The sequence below is a fragment of the Dysidea avara genome, chromosome 8 (assembly GCF_963678975.1).
Source record: "Dysidea avara chromosome 8, odDysAvar1.4, whole genome shotgun sequence".
Lineage (NCBI taxonomy): Eukaryota > Metazoa > Porifera > Demospongiae > Dictyoceratida > Dysideidae > Dysidea > Dysidea avara.
In genome coordinates this window covers 4,008,246-4,034,314 of record NC_089279.1, presented here as the reverse complement: position 1 = coordinate 4,034,314, position 26,069 = coordinate 4,008,246, and the positions used below count along the sequence as shown (strand labels likewise).

The 26,069-nt window shown below is 37.9% G+C and overlaps 1 protein-coding gene across 2 annotated transcripts in view; it reads right to left on the bottom strand.

The window, feature by feature from the left end:
* Positions 1 to 440: 440 nt before the first annotated feature.
* LOC136265226 (uncharacterized) overlaps positions 441 to 26,069 on the bottom strand; it is a 93,956-nt gene continuing 68,327 nt past the window's right edge. For both annotated transcript variants that reach the window (XM_066060082.1, XM_066060083.1), the window contains exons 7-11: positions 24,085 to 24,133; positions 8,858 to 10,556; positions 2,149 to 2,495; positions 1,251 to 1,307; positions 441 to 1,001 (exon numbers count right to left, since the gene is read on the bottom strand). In XM_066060082.1, the coding sequence (XP_065916154.1) occupies positions 2,450 to 2,495; positions 8,858 to 10,556; positions 24,085 to 24,133 (1,794 nt within the window). In that variant the 3' untranslated portion in view covers positions 441 to 1,001; positions 1,251 to 1,307; positions 2,149 to 2,449. The remainder of the gene's footprint in view (positions 1,002 to 1,250; positions 1,308 to 2,148; positions 2,496 to 8,857; positions 10,557 to 24,084; positions 24,134 to 26,069) is intronic.

Sequence of the window (26,069 nt, the reverse complement as noted above, 5' to 3'; positions counted from 1 at the left end):
GTTTATTGATATGTTGTAAAATCTCATATCGGTGCACCTCTAGATCATGCTGATGCATGAAACCCATAACATCATGTAAAGGTGAAGCAACACATTATACCAGTGGCAGATCCAGGGGAGAACAACAGGCACATGCTTCCCCCCTCCCTTCCTTCATCCCTTTCAAAATAAAAAGTTACATTTATACGAGATCGAGATACTCTAATAGAGCAGTCAATCACTCTAATAAAGCAGTCACAGTGTTCATGAGGCAGTGTAGCTTAACTATGCAGCTAAAATAAGGATCTGAATAAGGATCTTATATACTTTCTAGGCTAGGGCAGCTATTATTGCTGTGACTTTTTTTTACTCTTCAACTTTTCAGCAAAGTGCACCCCCCTTTCCAAAGTCTGGATCCACCCCTGTATACATACGTATTCTTTGTTACAGTAATAAAATAATACTGACTAAAATTATCAATAACTTTAATGCTAGTAACATTTGCTTAAACAACTCTCTCACAATAATTGTATACAAAATTTGTGTAGGATAAAAGTACTATAAAATAGGTTACTAATTTTTACAAACAATAAAAGTCAAAATGTAAAGCAATCACAAGTATTCAAAGCCTATAGTACAAAATTGTTGTATCTACATAATCTACTCAGTATAGATATAAAATCAAAGTGTAGTAACATATGCATTTCATGCCACAAAAATTGGCAAACAAAAGTTAAGTTAATTCACCATGTAAGTTAGCCTTATTTCTTCAGCAATGTTAGTCTCCCCAGCATTAACAAATGCTGAGTGAACTCTCTTCCATGTAATATCTGTGTCCTTACACTTGTTAAAAAACATCTTAGACAAAGCAATTTGACATTTTTCTGCACTTCCTTGTCCATCTTCTTCAATCTCTTTCATATCTATATGCACAGTTTGTTCAGGCAACAGGAAAGTTGCCACCATGAACCATTGTGGTACCTTCTTGACCCACTTCAGTAATTCAGGATATGAAAGCTGCTCTAAAGAATACAAGCATTGCTTATATATACAAAGACATTGGCATACTGTCACTATGCTATGATTGCATAAATGATACTAGCTACAGCTAGGGTACAGAAATTCACAACAGTTTATGCTCTTTGTATTTACTATGCTTGAACAGCATTCTTGATAATGCCAATCATTGGCAATATTTTTACTATAATATGCAGTAACAATTTATAGCACATGCAAGACACTGAATACACAGAAATTAAAGTACAACTAACTTTTGTTAGACTTGGCTGATACAACAGGATCACTTTTCATAACTGCAAACGAATCATCTAAACAGAACATAGTATGATACAAACTTACACACTGTATGCATTCAAAAGATCATTATTGTTGGAGAATGATTAACACACATAATATTGAACCATTCCACTGTATAATTTTAAACATAATTTATTTCCAAACATTTCAGCTTCATGTCTATTATAATAGATAGTGTAAGCCAAATAAATTCATGCATTTACAAATGCTAAATATTAAAATTAATGCAAGAGCTTATTATCAACAAGAGTTCATAATGTTCAAGAGTTCATAGTTCATGGGGGAGAGTGATTGTCCTGTGCTATCACACTGTGCATAGTCCACCATTAACACTTCTATACTGTTGACAGAGAACTGCATGTTGATAAGGTCAAGTCTTTACCAGTTGGGATGTTACTTTGCACAGTGCATGCATTTGGTGTGTGCATTGTATGTAGTAAGATGCTCTCTCCTATACAAATACTATTCAGTCTTGGTTGTAGAGTGGGTTATCGATGAACAAAATAATAAGTACACAAAGTCAAACAACAAGCTCCTTGTCGTTCAAAGGAAACACAGGTAGTTAGTATAGGTCATACTTCAATAATTAAAGTTTGAGTGGCTCAGGCCAACCATTTTCAGTTCAAAATCTGAATAGTATACCAACATGACCTTTGGTCAGTGGAAGCCTGTACACGCAAAAGGCAAGGAAGATCCACAAGCAAGGAATATAAGGAAAGCTGTTTATTTATTTTCCATTTTAAGTTGTGCACAGACAGTAGACATAATTTGTTAATGACAACTGAATATTTAGTTTAGTTAAAATAGCAAGAAATAAAAACACATGCAGTGAATACATAAACAAATATTTACCTTCATCACTGACAAGAGTGCGATAATACTTAAGCAGCAAAGGTTTATTCTTGATAGGACAGTGTTGCTGTTTCCCTTGTAGTAGCAATGACAACCTGAGATGTAGTTGATTGCAGAAACAACATGGTATATATGCAATTGGCTTCTTTGCAGCTGACATAAAATCTTCCACCACAAGATCAAGCTTGGACATAAAATATTGTAGCAAATCTTTTCGAAGCTCAGCAGAGTGTTCTGTGTTAGGAAGCAAAATGATGCTTAATTGTATGCTGAATTTCTCTTCTGCAAGGCTAACAGTGTATTACTGGCCATTGCCAAGGACCATCTTAACTTTGTCCTTCCTCAACCTGAAATACAAGTACATACACAGTAGTTGTAAAATATGCATGAAGTAGTTAGAATTTTTAGCTGATATATCACAGCAATACTCACGTATACTGATACTTACTGATACTAACTCCATATTTACTCAGTCTTACTCCATCTTGGAACAATTTTTGTAGGTAAAAGTAGATCACTAGTCATAGCAGTAGTCTATTACTGTGCACATTTTGACAGAATTGGAATAATGGTCCCAAGACGGAAATACGGAGCAATACAGAGTAAATACAGAGTTAGTATCAGTCAGTATCACTATATGGGTTTTAAAATGTTTAAATTACAAAAGAGAGCACAAAACTACATATGCGTGAAAATCGTCACTGTGCTTTCTTTCTGTTAATAACACACAGGTGTGGAGTGCTGGCTACAACACACTACATACCACGTATCTTATCATAGGTCAAGCATTCTGGTATACTGCACAATTAAGGTGCTTGTAATACATGTATGGGACCTGTCATTGCATCTGATGCTACCTACCAAAGTGGAGACAATCAGTGAGGTGAAATTTTATCAATCCACCTCAAGTATTCAGCAGAATTTTCAACATCATGTCATGAATGAAAGTATATTAGTAGCTACAGCATGCATTCCCCCTTGAAGTTGTATTTATGTAAGCTAACTATTAATGACCAGAGACTGGCAAATAGTTGAATGGCAAACACATCACACTGTATATTAGGGATCACAAAGGCCTGGACTTTTCTGGCCAAAACAAGTTGATGTTCTAAAAACCAGTCACCTAGTAAATACTATCCCTTGAATTAATTAATCAACTCATTATTATCTAAATTAAACTCACAAAATGCTATAGCTTTTTTCTCACCTTATTTTGTAATAGTACATGCAGTACATAAAATTAAACATATTTCATAACTCACCAAATATTCCATAATTCATCAATTACATTGCTAAGCACTGTTAAGGAAGCATAACTTGAGCAAACCACTTCAAACCAAAAATTACACAATGAAGTATCTTCTTAACTGTTTTTATAGTTTGTCTATCGTGTTTTTATATGCAAATTCTCTGCACAAAGCCTCATACAGTCGTAAACAGCCTTTATACATTGAAGGTTTATTTACTGTAGCTCAAAGCCTGTTTGCTCACGTGGGTGTTGGACAGACATACCTACACAGACAGGCGGTTTTGGCCAAATCAATTTCAGTAAACCAGACACGTGCCCACACACCAGCTGTGGGCACATCTGGTTTAAAAACAACACCCCAAAACCAGCCTCACGACACCTTGGCAGTATTGGTGCGGGATAAGCAAGCCCAAGAAGTGTCTACAAAGCAACTAAATTGCTTCCAATAAAATGCTATGGAATTTAAAATAATTATTTAGCAGAATTTTCGACTGACTGACTAACTGCCTGCCTGCCTGATTCTGTCACACAAATATAATGCAACAACCACTAAGGTTATGGGCCCAATTTTTTACTGATAGATGCCACTTTAGCCCGACTGGTGCCTTTTAGCATATGGCAGTATGTCCAATGCATACTTCATGGAGTTGCCTGTGTCCTCTTTTGTGTCCCATTTATCTTTGCTGACTACAAAATATGTAAATTTGTGATAGCACAACATGATGGCTTCCCTACATAAACAAAAAATGAGTTTTTTGTTGTGACTGAATTTATCGCAGAGTTCCTTCATGTAATGTTCCTCAGTAGAATGCTGTGTAACAGGCTGAACATAGCTTAAAACAAAGCATATTGGCATATCACTGCTCAGTAATAATTGGGTGCATGTTCAGATGCAAAATTAATTAATGGCAAGTCTGGCATCATTCCTCCTTTTGATGCTGTATGCATGGGTCTTCTAGTCATAATTGTGTTATTAAAAATGTAAACAAACAAGTACAGCAAAAATAGGATTTTCTGTCTAGGAATCATAGCCATAAAAAATAGTGAGGTCACCTACGCCTGCAGATGTACTAGCAGACATTTAATCCCTGATTCAGTCTATACCCAAGGCTGAATTAGTGATTAAATGTCCACTAGTCTAGTATATGGTGTATCTCCAGGTGTAGGCAACCTCCCTTGTTTCTACTTTTATGGCTATGCAATTACTCTTTGGTTTAAGCTATTGCACAGTGTTGCTCACAAACAACAGCAAAAGAACAAGCTATGCAATCAATATGCACACTTTAAGCATCGCACAAAAATTATGGACAATATTTCAGCAATAAAAGCCATTGATGCATTACCCATGAATCAACACCTACATGCTCTAGTAAACAAAGAAATAGTACACAATTGAGGATAAAGGTAAGTCCATGATTCATGCATTGTAATTGCTACAGTTGGCAAAAAAGCACATTTCGGTCTTAAAATAGTGAAGACATCGAGCCCATACCATCAGCCATTAATGTATCAGTCTGTATTTCAGTTAGAAAAGCAATACAAGATTCTCTTAAGGAGTAAGTGGTATTCAATGAAATGTGACTTATGATGCTTGATCGCTTAAGAAAAACGTCTTTCATATTGTATAACGTGCAATACACTATGCTAAAGTGACCAATTAGATAATTCGTGGAACAAAATTTTAAGACTATACACATGTTAAAATTTTAACAAAACTGTATATTTGGTGACACACGATGAAGTCAGTAAATCAAGACACACGGTAGTGTGTCATGCGGCCCAAGAAGCCGGCGCACCACACCGTGAGTATATTGACAGGAAGAAAGAAAACACGATTTTCACACCTTTGTAGCTCCGTGATCCTTCATCAGATTGGAACCAGTTTTGCTGCAGAGGTGCCCGCCAGGTAGGCCACCCCACATACCAAACTTGAAGAAAATCGCCTTAACCATTTCCGAGATATGAGTGCCCAAACGTTCGTTTTTATTTCTTTGATTATTTTCTTATTCTTATTCTTCGTCTTTTCGCACACGTTGAAAAATTGCTATAAACACAAACGCGTATTCCGATCACCTTGACATTTGGCACACATTAAGGGAGTCCAACAAAGAATCCTAGTATCAAATTTGGTGCAAATTCGGTGAATGGTTCAGGAGTTATGATCGATTATTCGTGTGAAACAAGATAGATTTATTGTCACACCTACAGGATAAACTGCTTGGTGGAATGAGTTGAAAATTGGTTTGTGGATAGACCAACCATTGTAGGAGTGCCTTTTGGTGGTTTGAAAGCAATCGAAATTAAGATCATGGAGATATGACATGAAACCAAAGGTGTGTAACAATTGCGCGATCGAGATTCGTGAATAAAAACATAGATACTATACTAATAACACGGGATTGGAAGCTTCGTTCGCGGACTCAATATAGCGTGTACATTCCAAATAAGCACTCCTCGTAGTTTCGTGGACTTGCATTTCAGTTGGTGAAGGCTACAAAAGTCTGGTTATTTCAATACCAACTTACCTAAGGGTAGTGAAGAACCAAGGTAAGTGTATAGGGTGATATATGAGCTAGTATTTCTGTGCAGTTAAGCTCAAATTGTCTTGTAGCACAACATAAATTGGGAACACTACGAAAATCGTATTTTGTACTCTTTGCCAAGTCTTTGAAGGTATACAGTGAAAACTAATGGAATTGTTTTAAAGTACAGACAATTCCAAATGGCTTGTGCTGCACGTTGGTACAGTTCAACGCTTTTTCCAGAAGATTTTTAGTGTTAACCAAACGAGAAGTCACATAGTTTGTGTACCTGTTTCGGGTATTTCTAAGCGTCCTCCAGACAATTGCTGGAATTATGGAAAAGCTAAGTGATTCGAGTGTGGCTTAGTGTAACAATTACAGTTCTTTGTTTTATACAGGCAAACTTACAGCTCATGAAACAAGAGCCAAATCCCGTCCTGTGATAATAGAGCATAGCAACGAAGATAGCAACATAACTAATGACATGACGCAACCGTCAAATTAATTACTTCCGGTACAACGAGGAGTGCCGGCGCGCGAAACGGAGCTTCCAATCCCGTGTTATTAGTATAGTATCCATGATAAAAATACCAATAATTTTCACGCCTACCAGGCAAACCACTTAGAGCAGTGAGCTGAAAATTGGTATGTAGCTGGAATAGTCATCGTAGAAAGTTCTTGCAGTAGTACAGAACAATCGGTTTACAAACCACTGAGTTATGATTCCAAAGCCAACTCCGCGTAGCAAATGCGAGATCGATATACCCTAATAGAGCATTCACCTAGTTCATGATTTACTCCATTATAAATTTCTATTACATTGCAAGTTATGCTGTAGGGAATTCAGCAGCAACCAGTTAATATTTTGCTACAAGCAGTCACCTTGCAGAGAGTTCAGCTACAAAGAAACCATCATGTAGAGAGTTCAGCTGCAAACAAATCACCCTGTAGAGAGTTCAGCTACGAAAAGATTACCCTGTAGAGAGTTCAGCTAGAAGAAGTCACCTTGTAGAGAGATCAGCTACAAAGAAACCACCATGTAGAGAGTTCAGCTGCAAACAAATCACTCTGTAGAGAGTTCAGCTAGAAGAAGTCACCTTGTAGAGAGTTCAGCTACAAAGAAACCGCCATGTAGAGAGTTCAGCCTCAAACAAATTACCCTGTAGAGAATTCAGCTACAAGCAAATCGCTCTGTAGAGGGATCAGCTAGAAGATCACCTTGTAGAGAGGAAACAAATCACCCTGCAGATAGTTCAGTTACAAACAAGTTACCCTGTAGAGAGATCAGCTAGACAGTTCAGCTACAAAGACACCATCATGCAGAGAGTTCAGCTGCAAACAAATTATCCTGTAGAGAGTTCAGCTAGAAGAATTTACCTTGTAGAGAGTTCAGCTACAAAGAAACCATCATGTAGAGAGTTCAGCTACAAGAAGATCACCCTGTAGAGAGTTCAGCTAGAAGAATTCAACTTGTAGAGAGTTCAACTACAAAGAAACCGTCATGTAGAGAGTTCAGCTGCAAACAAATCACTGTGTAGAGAGTTCAGCTAGAAGAAATCACCTTGTAGAGAGTTCAGCTACAAAGAAACCACCATGTAGAGAGTTCAGCCTCAAACAAATCACCCTGTAGAGCATTCAACTACAAACAAATCGCCCTGTAGAGGGATCAGCTAGAAGAAGTTACCTTGTAGAGAGTTCAACTACAAAGAAACCATCGTGTAGAGAGTTTAGCTGCAAACAAATCACTTGTAGAGAGTTCAGCTACAAGCATATCATCCTGTAGAGGGATCAGCTAGTCAGTTCTAGCTGAACTCTCTACAGTGTGAACTTTTCGTAGCTGAACTCTCTACAGGGTGATTTCTTTGTAGCTGAACTCTCTACATGATGGTTTCTTTGTAGCTGAACTCTCTACAAGGTGACTTCTTCTAGCTGAACTCTCTACAGTGTGAACTTTTCTTAGCTGAACTCTCTACAGGGTGATTTCTTTGTAGCTGAACTCCCTACAGGGTGATTTCTTTGTAGCTGAACTCTCTACATGATGGTTTCTTTGTAGCTGAACTCTCTACAAGGTGACTTCTAGCCACACTGTAGAGAATTCAGCTAGAAGAAGTCACCTTGTAGAGAGTTCAGCTACAAAGAAACCATCATGTAAAGAGTTCAGCTGCAAACAAATCACCCTGTAGAGAGATCAGCTAGAAGAAGTTACCTTGTAGATAGTTCAGCTATAAACAAATCACCCTGTAGGGAGAGCAGCTAGAAGAAGTTACCTTGTAGATAGTTCAGCTACAAACAATTCACCCTGTACAGAGATCAGCTAGAAAAAGTTACCTTGAAGAGTGTTCAGTTACAAAGAAACTGCCATGTAGAAAGTTGTGTAATAAATACATGCATTATATATATAATTTGTACATTTACTGATAAAATCAGAAATATTTAAAGCATTTAACGTCTGCTTCATCTTTTCTTCTTCCTGTGGTAAAGAAAAAAAGATAGGTTATACAAATACAAAAAGAAGTGAAATCTAATCCAAAACAGCCAAGCTGTAAAAAAGAGTGCGGCCCTCAAAAAGGCTATGGTGAAAAATGATGTGAAATCCAAGGTGGCGGCCAAGAAATAGCTGTGATGGTAGGGTAATGGTAAAAATTTTAATAACGACAATTCAGGTGAATTTGGTGCCAAGACCAAACAGCACAAAATTCACCTGAATTGTTATTATTAAAATTTTTACCATTAACCTACCATCACAGCCATTTCTTGGCTGCCACCTTGGATTTCACATATTTTTTCACCATAGCCTTTTTGAGGGCCGCACTCTTTTTTACAGCTTGGCTGTTTTGGATTAGATATAATATAACATGTTGCATAAGTGCAAAAAATTGTGCCTCAATTTTTTAACAATGTATATGGTAATAGATTAAAATACAAACTAAAACCTTACCACATCAAATCTTCCTTCTTGTCTTCATTTCTGTTAATGCACATGGACACCATATGGTTGTAGATTACTGGTGCAACAAACTCATCAGGGAAATAGAAATAAACTATCCGGGCATCTAAATCTTCTTCATTTGGTATTTGCTTGTCAGTAGTACCTTCACCCTCTGGCAACATTGATGGAACTATATACAGTTCATCTTCCCGAGTAAAGTCATACTTTTCTTCAAGAAAATAGGTATTGCTACTGATTTGAGCTGCAAAGCCAAACTTTTTCATCAGGTCTACAGCTTCCACCTGAGCAATGCTAAAATCAACTGCCTTTTCAGATTTATTAAAGAGATCCAGCATGTAAGACAAAAAGCTTCCAAGCAGAATGCCTTTTTTGATTAACATCTCAAAATCCTTGTCATGGTTTCCACCTTTGACCTGGTAAGGATGAGCAAACAGCAAATAAGAAAAAAGTTTTGTAAGCCAATGCGGTGAGATGACAATAAGTCTCTTCAAACTTTTAATAGTGGAAAAATACAAAATAATTCCACGATGATGGAAATTTTCCAGTATTCCAAGGAATTCTTCACTTTCAATTTCTGCAGGAAAGCCACACTCCTTACTGATTGCATGAAACTCATCTGTGGTAATTACTCCTTTGTCAATGGACAACAGCCTTCTTTCAATTTTTAGAAAAACCACAGGATGCTCCTTTGAAAGAATTGGGGTTGCCAAATCAACCACAGCACACTGTATTTGACTGATTGTGCTGGTATCTCTCTTTTTGTTGCTGATGAAGATGCAGTATTTTCGTAGAGCATTCAAGAGACCATTATGATGACCTGCAAGGTGTTCTGCATATGGTTTGCCTTTCAGTTCCTCAAAAAGCTGCTGAACAATTTGCTCTTTTACTACTTCTGCCAAATCTCCAAGCAGATCAATATGTGTGGCAACAAGCAAAATAGCTGGAAGCAATGTGGCCATATCATTTTCATCACCTGGTTCATGACAGATGGAGTGGATTGTTTTCATCCAAAAATGGACACTCTCAGAGTTGGTCATTGGATTGTTTCGAAGTGTGCTTGATCGAACCTTCACATTGGTTGACAGCTGTCGTGAAGCATTGAACACTACCATGATTACATTCTCCTTTCTGATAAACACAGAGTGGGTACTGTGATAAATCACTTGGCCAGCAAAGTCGAGGAGGGTTACTATTATTCCTTCATTACCATCAAAAGTTGGTGCATGTTTAGCTTTGGTTATTTCAGAATCATCAATTAGAGCAGCACTACTTGCTTGACTCTGAGTAGGAATGTTACTTGTTCCACTATCTTTGGTAGGTGTAGCCAATTTGAAAACTTTCTTCACAAACTTAGGCATTGATGTGGGCTTGGTAACAGGAGAAGGAAGAGATATTTCGACATGTTTCACTATTTCTTTACAAGTGGCTGATGATTTCAAGTCACTTAAATATTTATCTTGGAGACATTGTGACATTTCCTGGTCTGAAATTTCTTTCCAGCTGATTGCATTGCAAATGTGTAGGTCTGCTCCTTCTGTCGCTCTCTCCTCTTGGAAAGGTTTGCCAACAAGTGTTGCAGCCAAGCACGTTTTTCCAACAAATTCTGGACCAAACAGTAGAAGTCTGATTCCCAAAGCCTTAGCTTTTCCCTTCTTTAGAGCAAGAGAATATGCCATTTTTTCAAGCCCTAAATAGGAAGTAACACATTATGTACATGTATGCATGTAGATACATGTGCGTGCTGATACAAAAAGAATGTAAAATATATATATACACATCTGCAAATTTCCAGAATATAGGCAAATGATGCAGGGGCAAATGATGCAGCTGTATCATTTGAAAACTATCTTTATTGTATGCATTTCATTTAAATTCGAATCCCAATGAAATGCTTTCAGGTTCACAATGTGAAGGCTTTTAGTTATATGAAATGTGACATATCTGTAAAAACTGGACATAATTAGTGCAAGCCTAAGTTTACAGTATATAACTTTGTTACAAATAACTAGTAGAGTAGCATAGCAGAAAAATTATGCACTTTGTGATAAAAGCATGAAACTTTCCACATAATTGGTACACCTAATAACATGAAATTTTAAGAGGTGGACTCATTTCAGATTGACCTTTGGTGCCCTGTACAGCTCATTCTACACGTGACCTTTGTCTCTATATCGCCCATGCAACACTCTATTCCTTCAAAATGGGTATTTATCCAAGAAACAAGTTGATACTTGTTAGAAGTTGATACTCCAATAGTACAGTCACCCTATTAGAGCATATACAGCATTGTTAGTAAGTTACACTATTAGAGCATTTAGCTACGTAACAAGTCACCCAGTAGAGAGTTCAGCTAAAACAAGTACCCAGTAGAGAGTTCAGCCTGTAGAGAGCTCAGCAACAAGCAAATCACCCAGTGAAATATTCAGCTCCAAAAAGCCACCCTGTAGAGAGATCAGCTACAAACAAATCATCTGTGGAGTATTCAGCTACAAAAGCCACCCGATCAGCTACAAGCAAATCACCCTGTGGAGACCTCAGATACAAAAAGCCACCGGAAGAAACAAGTCACCTTTAGAGAGTTCAGCTACAAACAGATCTTCCAGTGGAGAGTTCAGCTACAAACAAGTCACACTGTAGGAGAGCTCAGCTAAAAACAAATCACCCTGTGGAGAGTTCAGCTACAAACAAGTAGCTCTACAAAGAGTTCAGCTACAAGCCAGACCCAATAGAGAACTCAGATACAAACAAATTATCCTGTGGATAGATCAGCTACAAGCAAATCAACATGTGGAGAGTTTAGCTACAAATAAGCCACCTGTAGAGAGATCAGCCAAACAGAAGTCACCTGTAGAGCTCACCTGCAAACAAGTCCTGTGGAGAGTTCAGCTACAAACAAGTGAGTTCAACTACAAGCTAGTCACTTGGTAAGAATTCAGCTAGAAACAAGTCACCTGTAGATAGTTCAGGTCACCCAGTAGTGAGTCCATCTACCAACAGGTCGCCCAGTAGAGAGTTCACTTACAAACAAATCACCCTGTGTAGAGTTCAGCTACAAACAGGTCACCCAGTAGAGAGTTCACGTACAAACAAATCAGTTCAACTAAAAGCAAATTCTATACAAACAAACCACCTTGTAGAGAGTTCAGCTTCAAACAGATCACCCTGTGGAGATTTCAGCTACAAATAAGCCACCCTGTAGATTCGTAGAGAATTCAACTAGAAATAAGTAACTGGTAGAGAGTTCAGCTATAAACAATCACCCTGTGGAGAGTTCAGCTGCAAAACAAGCTTGTACAGAGTTCAGCTACAAGCAAGTCACCCAGTAAAGAATTCAGTTACAAAGAAGTTACCTGTAGAGAATTTAGCTACAAACAAATTACAAGTTCAGCTGCAAATAGGCCATCCTTTAGAGTTCAGCTACAAGCAAGTCAGAATTCAACTACAAACAAGTTACCTGTAGAGGGTTCAGCTACAAAAAGTCATACAGTAGAGAGTTCAGCTACAAAAATTCACGCTGTAAAGAGTTCAGCTACAAATTAGTTACTCTGTAGGGAGTTTAGTTACAAACAAACCCCCTTTTAGAGAGTTCAGTACAAACAGGTTACCTGTAGACTAGAGAGTTCAGCTACAAACAATTCATTCGGTAGAGAGTTCAGCTACAAAAAGGCACCAGTAAAGAGTTCAGCTACAAACAAGTCATCTAGTAAAGAATTCAGCCACCTAGTAGATAATTCAGTTACAAATAAGTCACCTGTAGATAGTTCAGCTATGAACAAGTCACCCAGTAGAGAGTTCAGCTACAAGCAGGTCACCCAGTAGAGAGTTCAGCTACAAACAAGTCACCCTTCAGAGGGTTCAGCTACTTTGTAACTAAGTTATGTAGTAGATTAAAGTAATTACAATAATATATAACTAGTTACATAGCAATTTGTAACAAGGATTAATTAACTGTCCAAAATTGTAACAAGTTGGATAGTTACATCCTGTTGGCCGCTGTTGAAAAAAGTTCATTTATCTAAAATTTGTACAATTATAAAAAAGGCATGTTTAAAATTAATCCTTTGCATCTTGTTTCTCCTTCCTGTAGTAAAGAAAAGACTGGTAAAAGGAAACCCCAAAGCTGGCCTATGGCCTGCTTTGGAGAATACAAATACAAAAAGAATTGATATCTAATCCCAAACAACCAAACTGTAAAAAAAGGGTGCGGCCCCCAAAATGCCATGGTAAAAAAAGATGTGAAATCCAAATTGGCAGCCAAGAAATAGCTGTGATGATAAGTAAATGGCAAAAATTTCATAACAACAATTAAGGTGAATTTGTACTGCCTCCTCCAAGTTTCACTAAACAAATTCACCTGAATTGTCATTATTAAAATTTTTGTCATTTACCTACCATCACAGCCATTTCTTGGCCACCAACTTGGATTTCACATCTCTTTTCACCATGGATTTTTGGGGGTTGTACCCTTATTTTACAGTTTTGCTGTTTTGGATTAGATATTGTATCACCATAAATCTTGAGAGTTACTGGAGTTTGTGCAAGTCTTCTTGCCAATGATCATGTACTTCTGTTGTGGACATTATAGTACGTGGGTAGTGGAGGGTGGTTTTCCTTACAAGGAAATTTCAAGTTGTATGAGCCATCTTGTTGACAAGTGATTTTGGTGTTCATATATGACTCAAGAAAGTTATTAGGGTCTTCCACTGTTGGTTGTGTTCCAGCTGACTCGATGTTCCAGAACAGTTCAGTGTTAAGTATTTCTGCTGGCAATTGTACAGATACATGGAAAAAAGTCTGAGAGTGCATCCCAGGCAGTGGTCTAGACAACAAGCATCCTAACTTGGATGCTACAGCAGTTGGCCCCTTCCCCTAATAACATGGTCTTCTACAAATGTCTAAATAGTCTGCACCTATTAGGATAGACAGTTCAAAATTCTTGTCATCTGTAACTGGATGAACCAGTCCAATTTCCGTTACGTGGGAAAGGTGTTTGAGGTTTGTATGCAATAAATTCTGTATAGGTGGAGCAATTCTGGGTACAACTAGCACAGAGATTAGTGTGTGCATTTCATATATATAGACCTCTGTGTGCAGACAATTTGGAACTACATAAATGAAGCCAGGCATATATTATCTCTGCCATAAGGTTGAAAGTTCAGTTTTGTAGCTAATTCTTGCATAACAAATAATCTTTGTGTACCCTCATCAAAGATGATGTCCCTTCTGTTGTAACATTTGGAGAGCTGACCATAGCTACAGCTGTCTTCAAAGACAAAAGCTAGTTTGTGAGGGAGGGTCTGACTCTGAATCTGTTGGGGTGAATAACTCTGTTGTTTACGTTGAATCTTCTGGATTATTTTTAGTGTCACTCGGTGGACCTGAATTAGTGCACAAGCTAGTGTGGTGTTTATGTTCACAAGTTCTACATTTAAACTTAGAGTTGCAAATGACAACCTTGTGGTAGCCTAAGCAGTTGTAGCAGAGCTTGTCTCATTTAACAATTGCAGTATGCTCTTGTGGGTTTATAACCACACTGAGAAAGCATTGTTTTTTATAGTAAACATAACTCATGGGCTTCTATGTATCTGCTGTGTGAGATAAGTGATGCCAGAAGCCAGTGAAGTGAAACCATTGTAATTGAAGTTGTGTCTGTGTGATTAGATTTACTTCAGTAGATTCTTGTCTAAATATGAATTTATTTTAGTATGCTACTTCTAAGGGTCCACCCTATATTGCTACGACCTCTGACAAGATTCCTTCTAATATCACTGGGTAGTTTTCCAAGCATAATTGTGATAAGCAGTGCAATGTATGACTCTAGGGACTTTGTCAAGCTATGTATGTGACTTTTATTGAGTCATAAAATGTTTGCAGACCAGAGAGTGTGTTCACAGGGGTACGAAGTTTTTAAAAAACCTGCATGTGGACATTAATTAGCTTGTATGGCTGCCGATACCTTTGTTTCAGCAATGTAACTGAGTGAGTACAATTATAACCCGTGAGAGGAAATTCTGCCACTAATCATGTTGCATTACCCTACAGTTGTGCCCTAAGATAATTGAATTTCTGGACCCTGGTAAACTGGCATTAAAGTTTACAGCAGGTTTGAATGAGTCCCAAAAGTTTTGCCAAGTTAATGGGTCTTCTGAAAAATATGAGTGTAGGAAGTTGGCTAACACAATGTCCATTGTTTGTACTAGGGTGATCTGTGCGTACCAACGTTGAAACCGGGTCACTACTGCGGATCCGGATGACCCACTGACCCGGATTTGACCCGGATGTGACCCAGATTAATTAAAGCCGAGGTGTGCGATAAGAGCTATATTTCGGCTAGTCTCGAGTGAACGAGCGAGACTACGTTTTGAGCGTTCGATTTGTGTTGAGTAAATATTGCAACTTCAGCCTAGCTGTAGGTTGAAGACCAAAAAAAAAAAAAAAAAGAAAAAAAAAAAAGGTCATCACCTACTGACAATAGCCATAGATACCCTAAGTTTCATGCTACATGCTGCACTTACTAATAAATGGGCGTAGCTGAGCATATGTTGGTAACGCAATAAGTGGGCGTGGCTCACGAAAGAGCTACGCAATAGCACTTATAAGTTTTCACGTCGTCAAATGGAACAATTTCGTTTCTCACGTGATCCAATCCGGGTCAGACCTGGATAATTAGTAAACCGGGTCGGACCTGGATGACCTGGAGGAAATGTGACCTGGTTGACCCGGATGACCCGACCCGGTTTCAACGCTGGTGCGTACACTCACCTCATGATCCACATGAGGTCATGGCTGATCTGTGTGTTGAACATCTGGACAAGTATTTGAGGTTTCTGTTGTACTGACGTGTGACTGGGATACTGCTGGAACTGTTGCACTTTCTGTAGAGGTAGGCGGATGCACTGCTGCTGGATTAAATAGTGGGGGCAGTTGCGACTTATAAAATCACAGGAAAAGGCAATTTTTTCTATCACTACAGCATAATATTCTTCAGTTTTACAATGATCCACTAGAATCGTCTGCTTGTTTTACGAGGTACCTTTTATCAACACTACAGTACCATGACATCTGAGTTATGGGTTAGAAAATGGATGTCTGTAAGGCAACCTGGTTACAGCACCAGCAATGTACGTAGGAAGAAAATTAGCTGCATAGTAATAATGATTGATTCTCAGATATTATACAGAAAGCTGCACCTATCTTCTGCTATTATCACCTCAATTAACACTGGTCTAGCACACTAACATGCACACGCCATTTACATTTTCATTAATACATTACCTAAAATAGTTACACAGACAATGTGATACTTCTAAGCATAAACATTACATCAGTCCTAAAAACTACTACATTAGAAAATGGTATGTTAGCAATGCTTTGAAGTTTGATTAAAATAGAAGTTTTTTTATTCCCAAAGAGGCTCCACCACAATTAATAAGAGAACTCGCGACTAACCATGTTAGCTAATTAGTCATCCACACCAAGAACTATTGTTAACCGCTGAAATATTGTCAACAAAGCAATAGCACAACCAAACCGACATGTTCTTCACCACCCTATTCCGGTGCCAGAGAGTTAACTGGAGTGCTAAGGCAGGTATTGGTGTCTTAATTTCCTAGAAAATGGGCTGTGTTGCCGTGCGACTTGACAAGCCAGCGCCATTATACAGTCACAGTAATTTTGATAGCTGTCTTTCTCTGCTTTCACTTCGTTTACATGAGGCACGGTGATGCCAATCCGTTAATTCTCCTTCGTGGTATAGACTTTCCTTGAATAGTTGCAAGGATATACTCCGGTGTCTAGTCAACCATCTGGTACAACCTTACAGTAGCTATTGTCCTTAATTTTTCACAGTTTTCTCTTACTTAAACCAATTCTTGTTGATAGCAGTGTGTATCACTAATAAAAGTGCCGTTTCAGTGACTAAGCCTTGAGAGGAAAGTAAGCTATCATATAGCTTTCCCATGCAGCCTTGTGCATGGCACCGTCACTAGCAATGGCATGACGCATAGCTACAATGTCTTTTTCACTGCTGGCAGACCATTTTCTAAAACAGTAAGACACTCCAAATAGCATCTTCAAAGTATAAATGTCTGAGGAGGAGGTGTTAGAATGATGCAATAAAAACCTCGATGGACTTACTATAACTAAGAGTTAATCAATGCCCTCGACAATTTTATTGTAGTACACTGAAAAAAGAGCATTTTTGATGGCACAGTGGAATGATTGTATCCTGTCAATTAGAGCTGGGCGATATCAAGAATTTTACACCAACGATATATCACCAATTATGAGCAACGATATTACTAAATATCACGATATTGTATTATTTCAAATAAATCTGTTATTTTTTATGTAGGTGCTCAAGACTGCTACTGATATGTACTACACAGAGTCCACAGCTATAGTGGCTACTACAAGTGTACAAAATCAAACTATTGTACTGTAGTCTGTAATGTATGTCATGTTACTCAAGTAATGTTAGTCTTTCATATTTAGTGCTAGAAACACTAAACTGTCCACTTTGTCTGGTTTAAGGCATGACCTTTTGTCAGATACGATGTTCCCTCCACAGCTAAAAACCCGTTCAGCTGGAACACTTGTAGCATACACACTCAGATACCTTCTTGCTAGTTGAGCAACCAGAGAGTATCAACTTGATTCATTTCTCCACCACTCAAGTGGACACTCTTCAGCATCAAAGTGAGGATGTGACAAATACTGATCAAGTTGTTGCTTCACTTTCTCTTGAGGTGTTGAAGGGGCAGCTGAACTATGACCAAGGCACCGACCAAGTATCTTGCTCAAGCCTTTGGCTTTCTTGGCTGGAGGCTGATCAGTAGTAGTATCCTCATCAGTTGACTCGGTGGTGATTCGTTCACTAGAAAAGTACTCAAGCATTTGTTTTTCCACATCTTCCCAAACTTTTACTCTATCTTTAACATATGCCAATTTAAATCTCGGATCCAAAAAACAAGAAAGCTGTAAGAGGTGGTCCACACCTGCATCCAGTGCAGGCTCAACATATCTCATCTCCATATCCACTCTAATCCTTTCTTTTATTTCTTTTGCTAACTCAACATCATCTTCCTTATCAACCAATACTTCTGTGGAGAGATGATTTAACAGTGGCTTTACAGCTGATATGGTAGGACACTTCTCTGCTGACAGGGCATCAGTCATCTCCTTCAGAGGTTTAAGTGCTGTAGCAACAGCCTGTAGAACATCACAGTCCTTCCAAGTAGGAATCAAATGTGATGAGCTCCTGTCAGCACCAAGAACAATCCTAATGGCTTCAATCTGTTCAAGCACTCTCTCCACCATATCGTACGCAGACCCCCAGCGTGTTACAACGTCTAGTTTGAGTTGGTGAATTGGAAGGTTCTTCTGCCCTTGTGCAATTTCCAAGTCTCGTTTCTTTTTCCAGCTATGAGAGAAGGCTGCAACCATACTTCTGCATGCTCTCAATGCTCGTTGGACACGGGAATCATTTAGGCCTTTATTAACTGCCAAATTCAAGTTGTGTCCAAAACAACTTAGTCATAGCCACCCAAGGATCTCGCAGGCTGCCTTAACATTTGAGCCACTGTCTGTAGTAATCCCAACCAACCTGCTCTCTTCTAGTTTTCAATGTTGTAAGGTTTCAGCAAGCACTTCTGAAATATTAATGGCAGTGTGGTCTTCAAGTAAGTAGTGTGTTTGTAAACAATAGGTCTTGATCACCCAGTTGCTATCAATGAAGTGACAAGATAAAGTAATGTATGGGTCTCCTGAAACTGATGTCCAGAGGTCAGTTGTAGTTGAAAAGTATTCCAACTCTCTGCCAGCAATTAGCCCTTCAATTTTATCTCGAACCTGTGACACTAACGATGGTATTGCTACTTTTGTGAAATGCTTCCGAGTAGGTAGCTGGAACCTTGGATTAAACTTGTACAACATTGCCCGAAAACCAGGTTTATCTACTGTGGACAAAGGTAGCATATCTTTGGCTAAGCAGTAGGCTTCAACGGTATACCGGTATATTTATTTGATTTCGATATCAGTTGCACACCGGTAGTGTTTACTAGAATATCGAAATATCGCGCATGCGTTTAATAATATCACGTGAGTTATTGTCAGCAGTTTTTATTGAACAAACATGGCCGACTCGTCGTGTACAATCGTGCCAAAGAAGAAAGTTGTGTCACCCGTTTGGGATTATTTCGGCCTCTGTGCAGATAGCGAAGGGAAGATTATTGACGATGGTGTGACGGTGTGCCGCCAGTGTAACGGCAACGTGCGAGCAAGTGGAGGAAATACATCAAATTTGCTTTCACACTTAAGGACTCACCACCCGTCGAAGTACACTCTAGTGTTACAAGCCCAAAGGGAGAAAGTGAAAGAATCGTCCACCGCATCTTCGTCATCTACCAATGCCAGCCAAGCTACGCTCCCTGAGTTATTTACCAAAACACAAAAGTATGAAAGGACTACAAGGCGATGGCGAGAAATAACAGATTCAATAACTTACTGCATCAGTAAGGACATGCTTCCGATTTATACAGTCGAGAAAGAAGGGTTTCGTCGTCTCACTTATACCCTGGATTCAAAGTATGAGATACCTTCAGCTAAATATTTTTCCAGTGTAGCAATTCCAGCACTGTACGAAAAAACAAGGGAAACAGTAGCTGTGGAAGTTCAAAGTGCCTATTACTTTTCTTCCACCACAGATATGTGGTCCAGCTCAACGATGGAACCATATTTGAGCTATACCGTGCATTTCATAACGAATGATTGGACACTACAGAGTCGATGCCTTCAAACACTGTTTGTTCCTAAAGACCACAATGCTGATAATCTCAGTGAAGTCCTAACAGAAACACTAGCTCAGTGGAAGTTAGAAGTAGGCCGACAAGTTTGTATAACAACAGACAATGGCAGCAATACACTATGTGCCACAACTGTAAGACTTATGTGGACACAATTATCGTGCTTTGGCCACAACCTACACCTGGCTGTTGTTAATTCTATAAAAGATGAGTCCAGAGTTCAACGTTGCTTGGGACTATGTAGAAAGCTAGTGTCTGCATTTTCCCACAGTTGGAAAAAAAAGCGAGACTTGACAAAAGCCCAAAATGATCTTGGTGTGCCCCAGCATTCTTTGGTAACAGACTGTCCTACTCGTTGGGGAAGTTTGATCAAAATGATTGACCGTATTCTTGAGCAAGAAGCTTGCATTCGACAAGTTTTAGTAGTTGATCGTAAGAATGCTCACCTTATTCCAACTTGGCAGGATCTAGAAGTATTGGAGTCAATGAAGGCTGCACTAGGGCAATTAGATGATTTCACAGACATGTTGTCAGGTGAACAAAAAGTTACAGTGTCTTCGATCAAACCTGTATTACACGTTTTGAAATCTAAAGTGCTTAAAGTCTGTGAAGGTGATGCTAATTTAACCAACTCACTTAAACAAAGGGTTTTGGATTACCTACTGAACAAGTACGATGATAATGATGTTGACGAGCTGTTGAATGTCTGCACTTACCTTGATCCAAGATTCAAGGGAGTGTACATTGAAAATGAAGTTGATCTTGCTTTAGTAAAGGATCGTTTGGCTAGAGAAGGCACAGAAATGATTGAAGATCAAGAGGGGGTTTCTGAACCAACTTCTAGTTCCCAGTCATCATCTGTGGTATCTGACCCTAGTATCAAGAAACGTAAACTCTCAAGTTGGCTCAAGGAGACAGTTGAACTACAATCATCATCCAGTACTCCTCAAACTCCAGATCAGAAAATAAAAAAGGAAATTGAAGATTATCTAAAGTTACCAATGTTAGATGCTGAAATGGATCCTCTGCAATGGTGGAAGGTTCACATGGTAGTACTTCCCACCATGGCTAAACTGGCACAGAAGTACCTCAGTGTGTGTGCTAGCAGCTCACCTTCAGAGAGAATCTTTAGTTGTTCCGGCAACATAGTTTCTAAAAAGCGAACTCTTTTGAAACCAGAGAAGGTAAACATGTTGGTTTTTTTGAACAGAAACCTTAACTAGATGTTGACTATACCTACCTATCATCTACATGAACTACTATAAGAACTCATCACAACTTTTTTACAACTGTCATGATCAACTTATAACTTTTACAACTGTCATTTACTTACAACCTTTACAACTGTCATTAAATTATACAATAATTTTTACAACTTTTATATCACTAATCACTATACAGTGTTACTTGTGATACCATGCAGGCCTGTGGGTGTGCAGATTACAGGCATATCATGTATGTGTGTAGAATTATACAGTTTATGTGATATACCGGTATATCGTGATACATTAGTACTATCGAAACCGGGTATAATTTTTCCAATACCGCCGAACTTTACTAAGCAGTTAGCCACTGACTTTGTCAACTCCTTGTGCTCCCTAGATGACGTCAATAATAGCTTTTGTTTATCCCATGTAGCCGTGAGCGATGGTTGGTTCGGATCCGGTGCTTTCTCTTTCTTCCGCCCCTTTTCACTGGCACGCTGCACTAAAGAATATTCCTCCGGGTGTTTATGCTTCAGGTGGCTGTGTAAATTAGTGGTATTAGAATCTTTCACCGCTACATTATTGTAGCATAATGGACATTTTGGTGCTTCCATCGAGAGAGGCTGACCATTTGCGTCCACCTCAAATCCAAAGTACTTCCATACTAGTGCCTTTGTGTTCTTTTTTGAAACTAACTCAAAATCACTCGACGAATTTTCGGTAGTGTTTTCGTCACTCTCATCATCACCTTCTTCGAGTTCTGCCATTTTCCCCAGCTCAATTATAATTGATTCTATTATTTTCATGCACGCAATAATATCGTCCATGATTTAATAAATATCGTTTAATGTGAATATCGCCGATATCAATAAATACCGTGATATCGCCCAGCTCTACTGTCAATATCTGTTCATCGATTTTGATATTGTCTGTGGTGAAAACAGAATACAGGGATAAACTTACCAAGCAATGGATATATGGCAAATTCAATTAACAGTGCAAGTAATTTTTAAATCTGTTCAGCTATCATTGCATTCATATACGTATACATTACATCTGTTTTAATAAACGTCTGTAATTCACTGTACTTTCCCAATGGTTCTTCTGTTCTTACTACTTTGTAGTACCAAGTTCTCAGCTTATGAAGTTGAAACTTCACTGACCAGTTTGGCATGTAGATAAGGAATTTATATTAAAGAATTCGAAAATATGCTATTATGTCTGTTTTTGCAGATCCAGGTATAATATGAATTTGATGCTTGAGTTAATACTAGTGTTTAGATACTGGATGGTTAAATTATGAACATACTATCAAACAGTGCAGTACTTACTGTATGGTTTAATAGGGTTCCTCCCTAAAAGTGACAGGCATTGTGCTATAAATGCTGTGTCTAAAAGCCATCATAGAAATATAATATATTGAATGATGTAATGTACAATGTAATTATATTGCCTAAATGTATTACTTATGTGATCTACCTGAATAAAATGTTGTACCCATGTTGTATTATTAAGTCAGTTCTACTGTAAGATATTCATTATTCAAGCAATTACTTGTCCAAGAGTTAAGCTTCTAGCTCGTGCTACTATACCTACACACTCCGTCAATACAAGAATATCATATATGATGAAATCACACCCTCAATGATCTATAGCTCTGTAGAAAACTAGGCTTTGTACCACGCCCCCTATCTTGAGCTACTACTGCATAGCTGAGTCACATAATTAAAGTTTATAATGTATCTGGTGCAATTCTTTCCTTTGATGCGATATGCGATGGTTCATCAGTAATGAATTATTTTACAGTAGGACCTCCATTATCCAAACACCTGTGTGCCAGTTCAATTGTAAATGCATTCAGATAACAGATAAATGAAGCCCATTCATTTACACACAGAGTTCTGTTCAACTACACTAATAGAACATGCACTTAGTCTAATAGAAAGTAGAGGGCAGTTCACATATACCGTTCAGATAATCAAGGGTTTGGATAATCGAGATTCGGATAATCAAGATCCTACTATATTACAAAAAAAACTATTGACACACAAGTTTAAAGAATAATTGGAAACTTCATATAATGTTTATCTGGTCAAAAATATCACCCAAAACCAGATACCATCCTGGCACCTTGGCAGTATTGGTTAGTTACAACCAAGCCCAAAAGTGCCTCTCTATTATCAAGAGTTAATAATAGAGAGCTCTTGGTACGACCTTATATGCTTTTAATAGATTGTTACAATATTTTTAAAAATGGAATTTTCTACTGACTAACTGCCTGCCTGCCTGCCTTGCCTGCCTGCACTGCCTGCCTGCCTGCTTGATGCCTTCAGGTAAGCATGACTTGATAACGACTATGGCTACGGGCTTGATATTTTCACTGTTCGATGTTGCCTTGTCCCAAGATGTGTCTTTTGGCATACCGCAGTATGTACAATTCACACATCACGGATTATTTCTTTTTGATGACAGCTTAAAATGTCAATTCACGTAGCACGATGCATGGTTCCCTATGGGAATTGTCCATATTTTCCATGGTGACTGGATTGATTGCAGAGGCATTTCTAAAATGTTCTTTATTTGCAACACTGTGTAACAGGCTGAAAATAGGTGAAAGCAAAGCGTAATGACCACTTCACTTGTGTGTCAGTAATTGATGGTTGGTGTGCACGTCCACGCAAACGTTTTATCTCTGGCGCCATCCTTTCTTTTGATGTGGTATGTGTGGATTCACCAGTCATAATAATGTTACAAAAAGTACACAAATACTGTAAGTATAAGCACATGATTGAATTAGGGATGAAATTTCACTAGTATATCTGCAGGTGTAGGTGACCTCCCTTGTTTCCCTACTTTTTCTATGATCCCCAATCAAACTTAAAATTCCTAATTTTTCCTTATACTTGTTAATTTCAAAATTAAGTAGGGATCCAAGCAATAAAAAGTAGTGAAACAAGAAATGAATGATGGTATTACAGAATAGCTCTGTGAGAAAATCCCTACATTGGTAACAATATTTTGTTCATTGCCAAAGTAGGCCAAGCTATGCTGTAATACATGTATATACCATCATTCATCTCTTGTTTCAATACTTTTTATTGCTTAGATTCCTACTTCATTTTAATATATACATATATATATACTAGTTTTAGTTGTTTTGCTATAGCATACAGCTATACCCTATGATTAATTAACTTGTTAAACATACTGAGTAATCTCTGGTGTTCTCTGTGTTCTTCTTCCTTTTTCTGGTTCTCCTGTAATGAAATCAGTCATGAGGCAAGCACTTGAGCTTATAAGCACTTATTTTGAGGTGCTTTAAAGTGCTTACAAGTATTTGTTATTGTGCAGCATTGTGTCTGTGCTGGTAATAAAGTACTTTATGGAAATAGTTTCAAAGAACAAAGGCTGCCAGCTCTTAAATATTATGAAAATGCCTTCAAAGAACAAAGGCTACCAGCTCTCAAAAAAAGTTTAAACATTTAACAGCCAAAATTAAATGTGCTATCAGACAAAGCATTTTGATGCTATGGCTTTTTGCATTTACATGTATACAAGTGGGCATTTAACAAGAAATTTTTCAGTTGTACTGAAGGCAAATTAAAGGAATGAATACTTACATGACAATTAATACATAAGACACTAGGTTCACAAATGTGGTGATGTAAATTGTTACCTAATTTCAAGTAATTAAATCAAGCACTTCATTTGTAATTAAAGCATTTGGTTTATTGAAGCATTTTTGCTTGTGTTTATGTTTAAGGGCTTTGCAGGTTCTTGAGGATGCATTTTTAAGCACTGGACCTAAATTTGAATGACATACATACAATCATCTTAAAATCAATGAATATGAACAAATAATGCTAACAATTAAGTAGACTATTCAGTGTAAGGTCAAAGGAATGTAGTAGTTAATATGCATACTAGATTGCATGAAATCTTGCAGACTGCTAACAGTGCCAACACATGTATACTATACTTAAAACAGTTGACTTGAGAAGAAAATGCACATGTAGCCTTTCTAATGTGAAAAAAGCAATTGGCTGATATAGTGTTACTAAATTGATAACTCTCCTTTACAACCTTTTCTGTGCATGTAGCCACCACCTTTAATATCAAATATGTGACCAAATTTTGGAAAATCACCCTTATGGTCATGCCTGAAACAATTAGATTTTTTTTTTAATTAGCATCAGAAAACACTTTTTAAATATTTCTAAAAATTGTCATGGTATCAATGGTTTATTGTATCCTTAAATGTTTATGAATTTAACTTATAATGCTGTGTTTCAGAACTAAATATTTAATGTGCCAAATGTGCGTGCCCATAAGGATGATTTTCCAAAATTCAGTCACATATTTCACACATAGCTTCCAGATTTCTAATATTTAGTAAAGAAATGATTACATGCTAATAACTTGTATTTATTCATACCTGTAATTCTTCTTTGTGTTTTTCTTTAAAAGCTTCTTTTTCCAATTTTTTTGCCTATTTTAATGAATAAATAAATATAAATGAATTATGTATTTATTCATACCTTTGATTCTTCTCGCAGTTTTTAAAAATACTGTATTACTCCTGTTCTGGTCTATGAAAGCAAGATATCACAATATTATTATCAGTCCTGCTCAATTATTTCTACAACTCAGTATGTATCACTTTCATACCACAAATCGAAAGGAAAAGCCAGTGTACATATCACAAATTGCACTGTTCCTGGAATGTTAACATGAAATATACCACTTTAGCATGCATGGGCGTTCAAAGGCACCATTTTGGGTTTAACTCACATATTGCCCGGGAAATATCATGGGAACGTGGTTTGCTCATGGCTTTGATGCCCAACCATCAAAGATACGAGATGCTTTGACTCGTTATATTGAGTGACATGGAGCATTTAATTATGGGTTTGGGTTTACAGGTTAGGCTAGGCTCAGTGTAGTTGCTAAGTTGGCAGTTACTAAATGATGAATGATCAGCACAACAATTATTTGGGCAAAGCATAGATGCAGAATGTGTCAGCATGATACAACTACTAGTGTTGTGTGAGTCAACTAGTTCAGTCCATATATACAATATCTAGGAAACGCTTCAGAGGTCTCATTGCATATATGTGACCCAGTCTGAGAAAACCGGTCTTATCGCCCATGTCAGCAGATTCAATTTTTCACCCAGGACACAAAGCTACATGA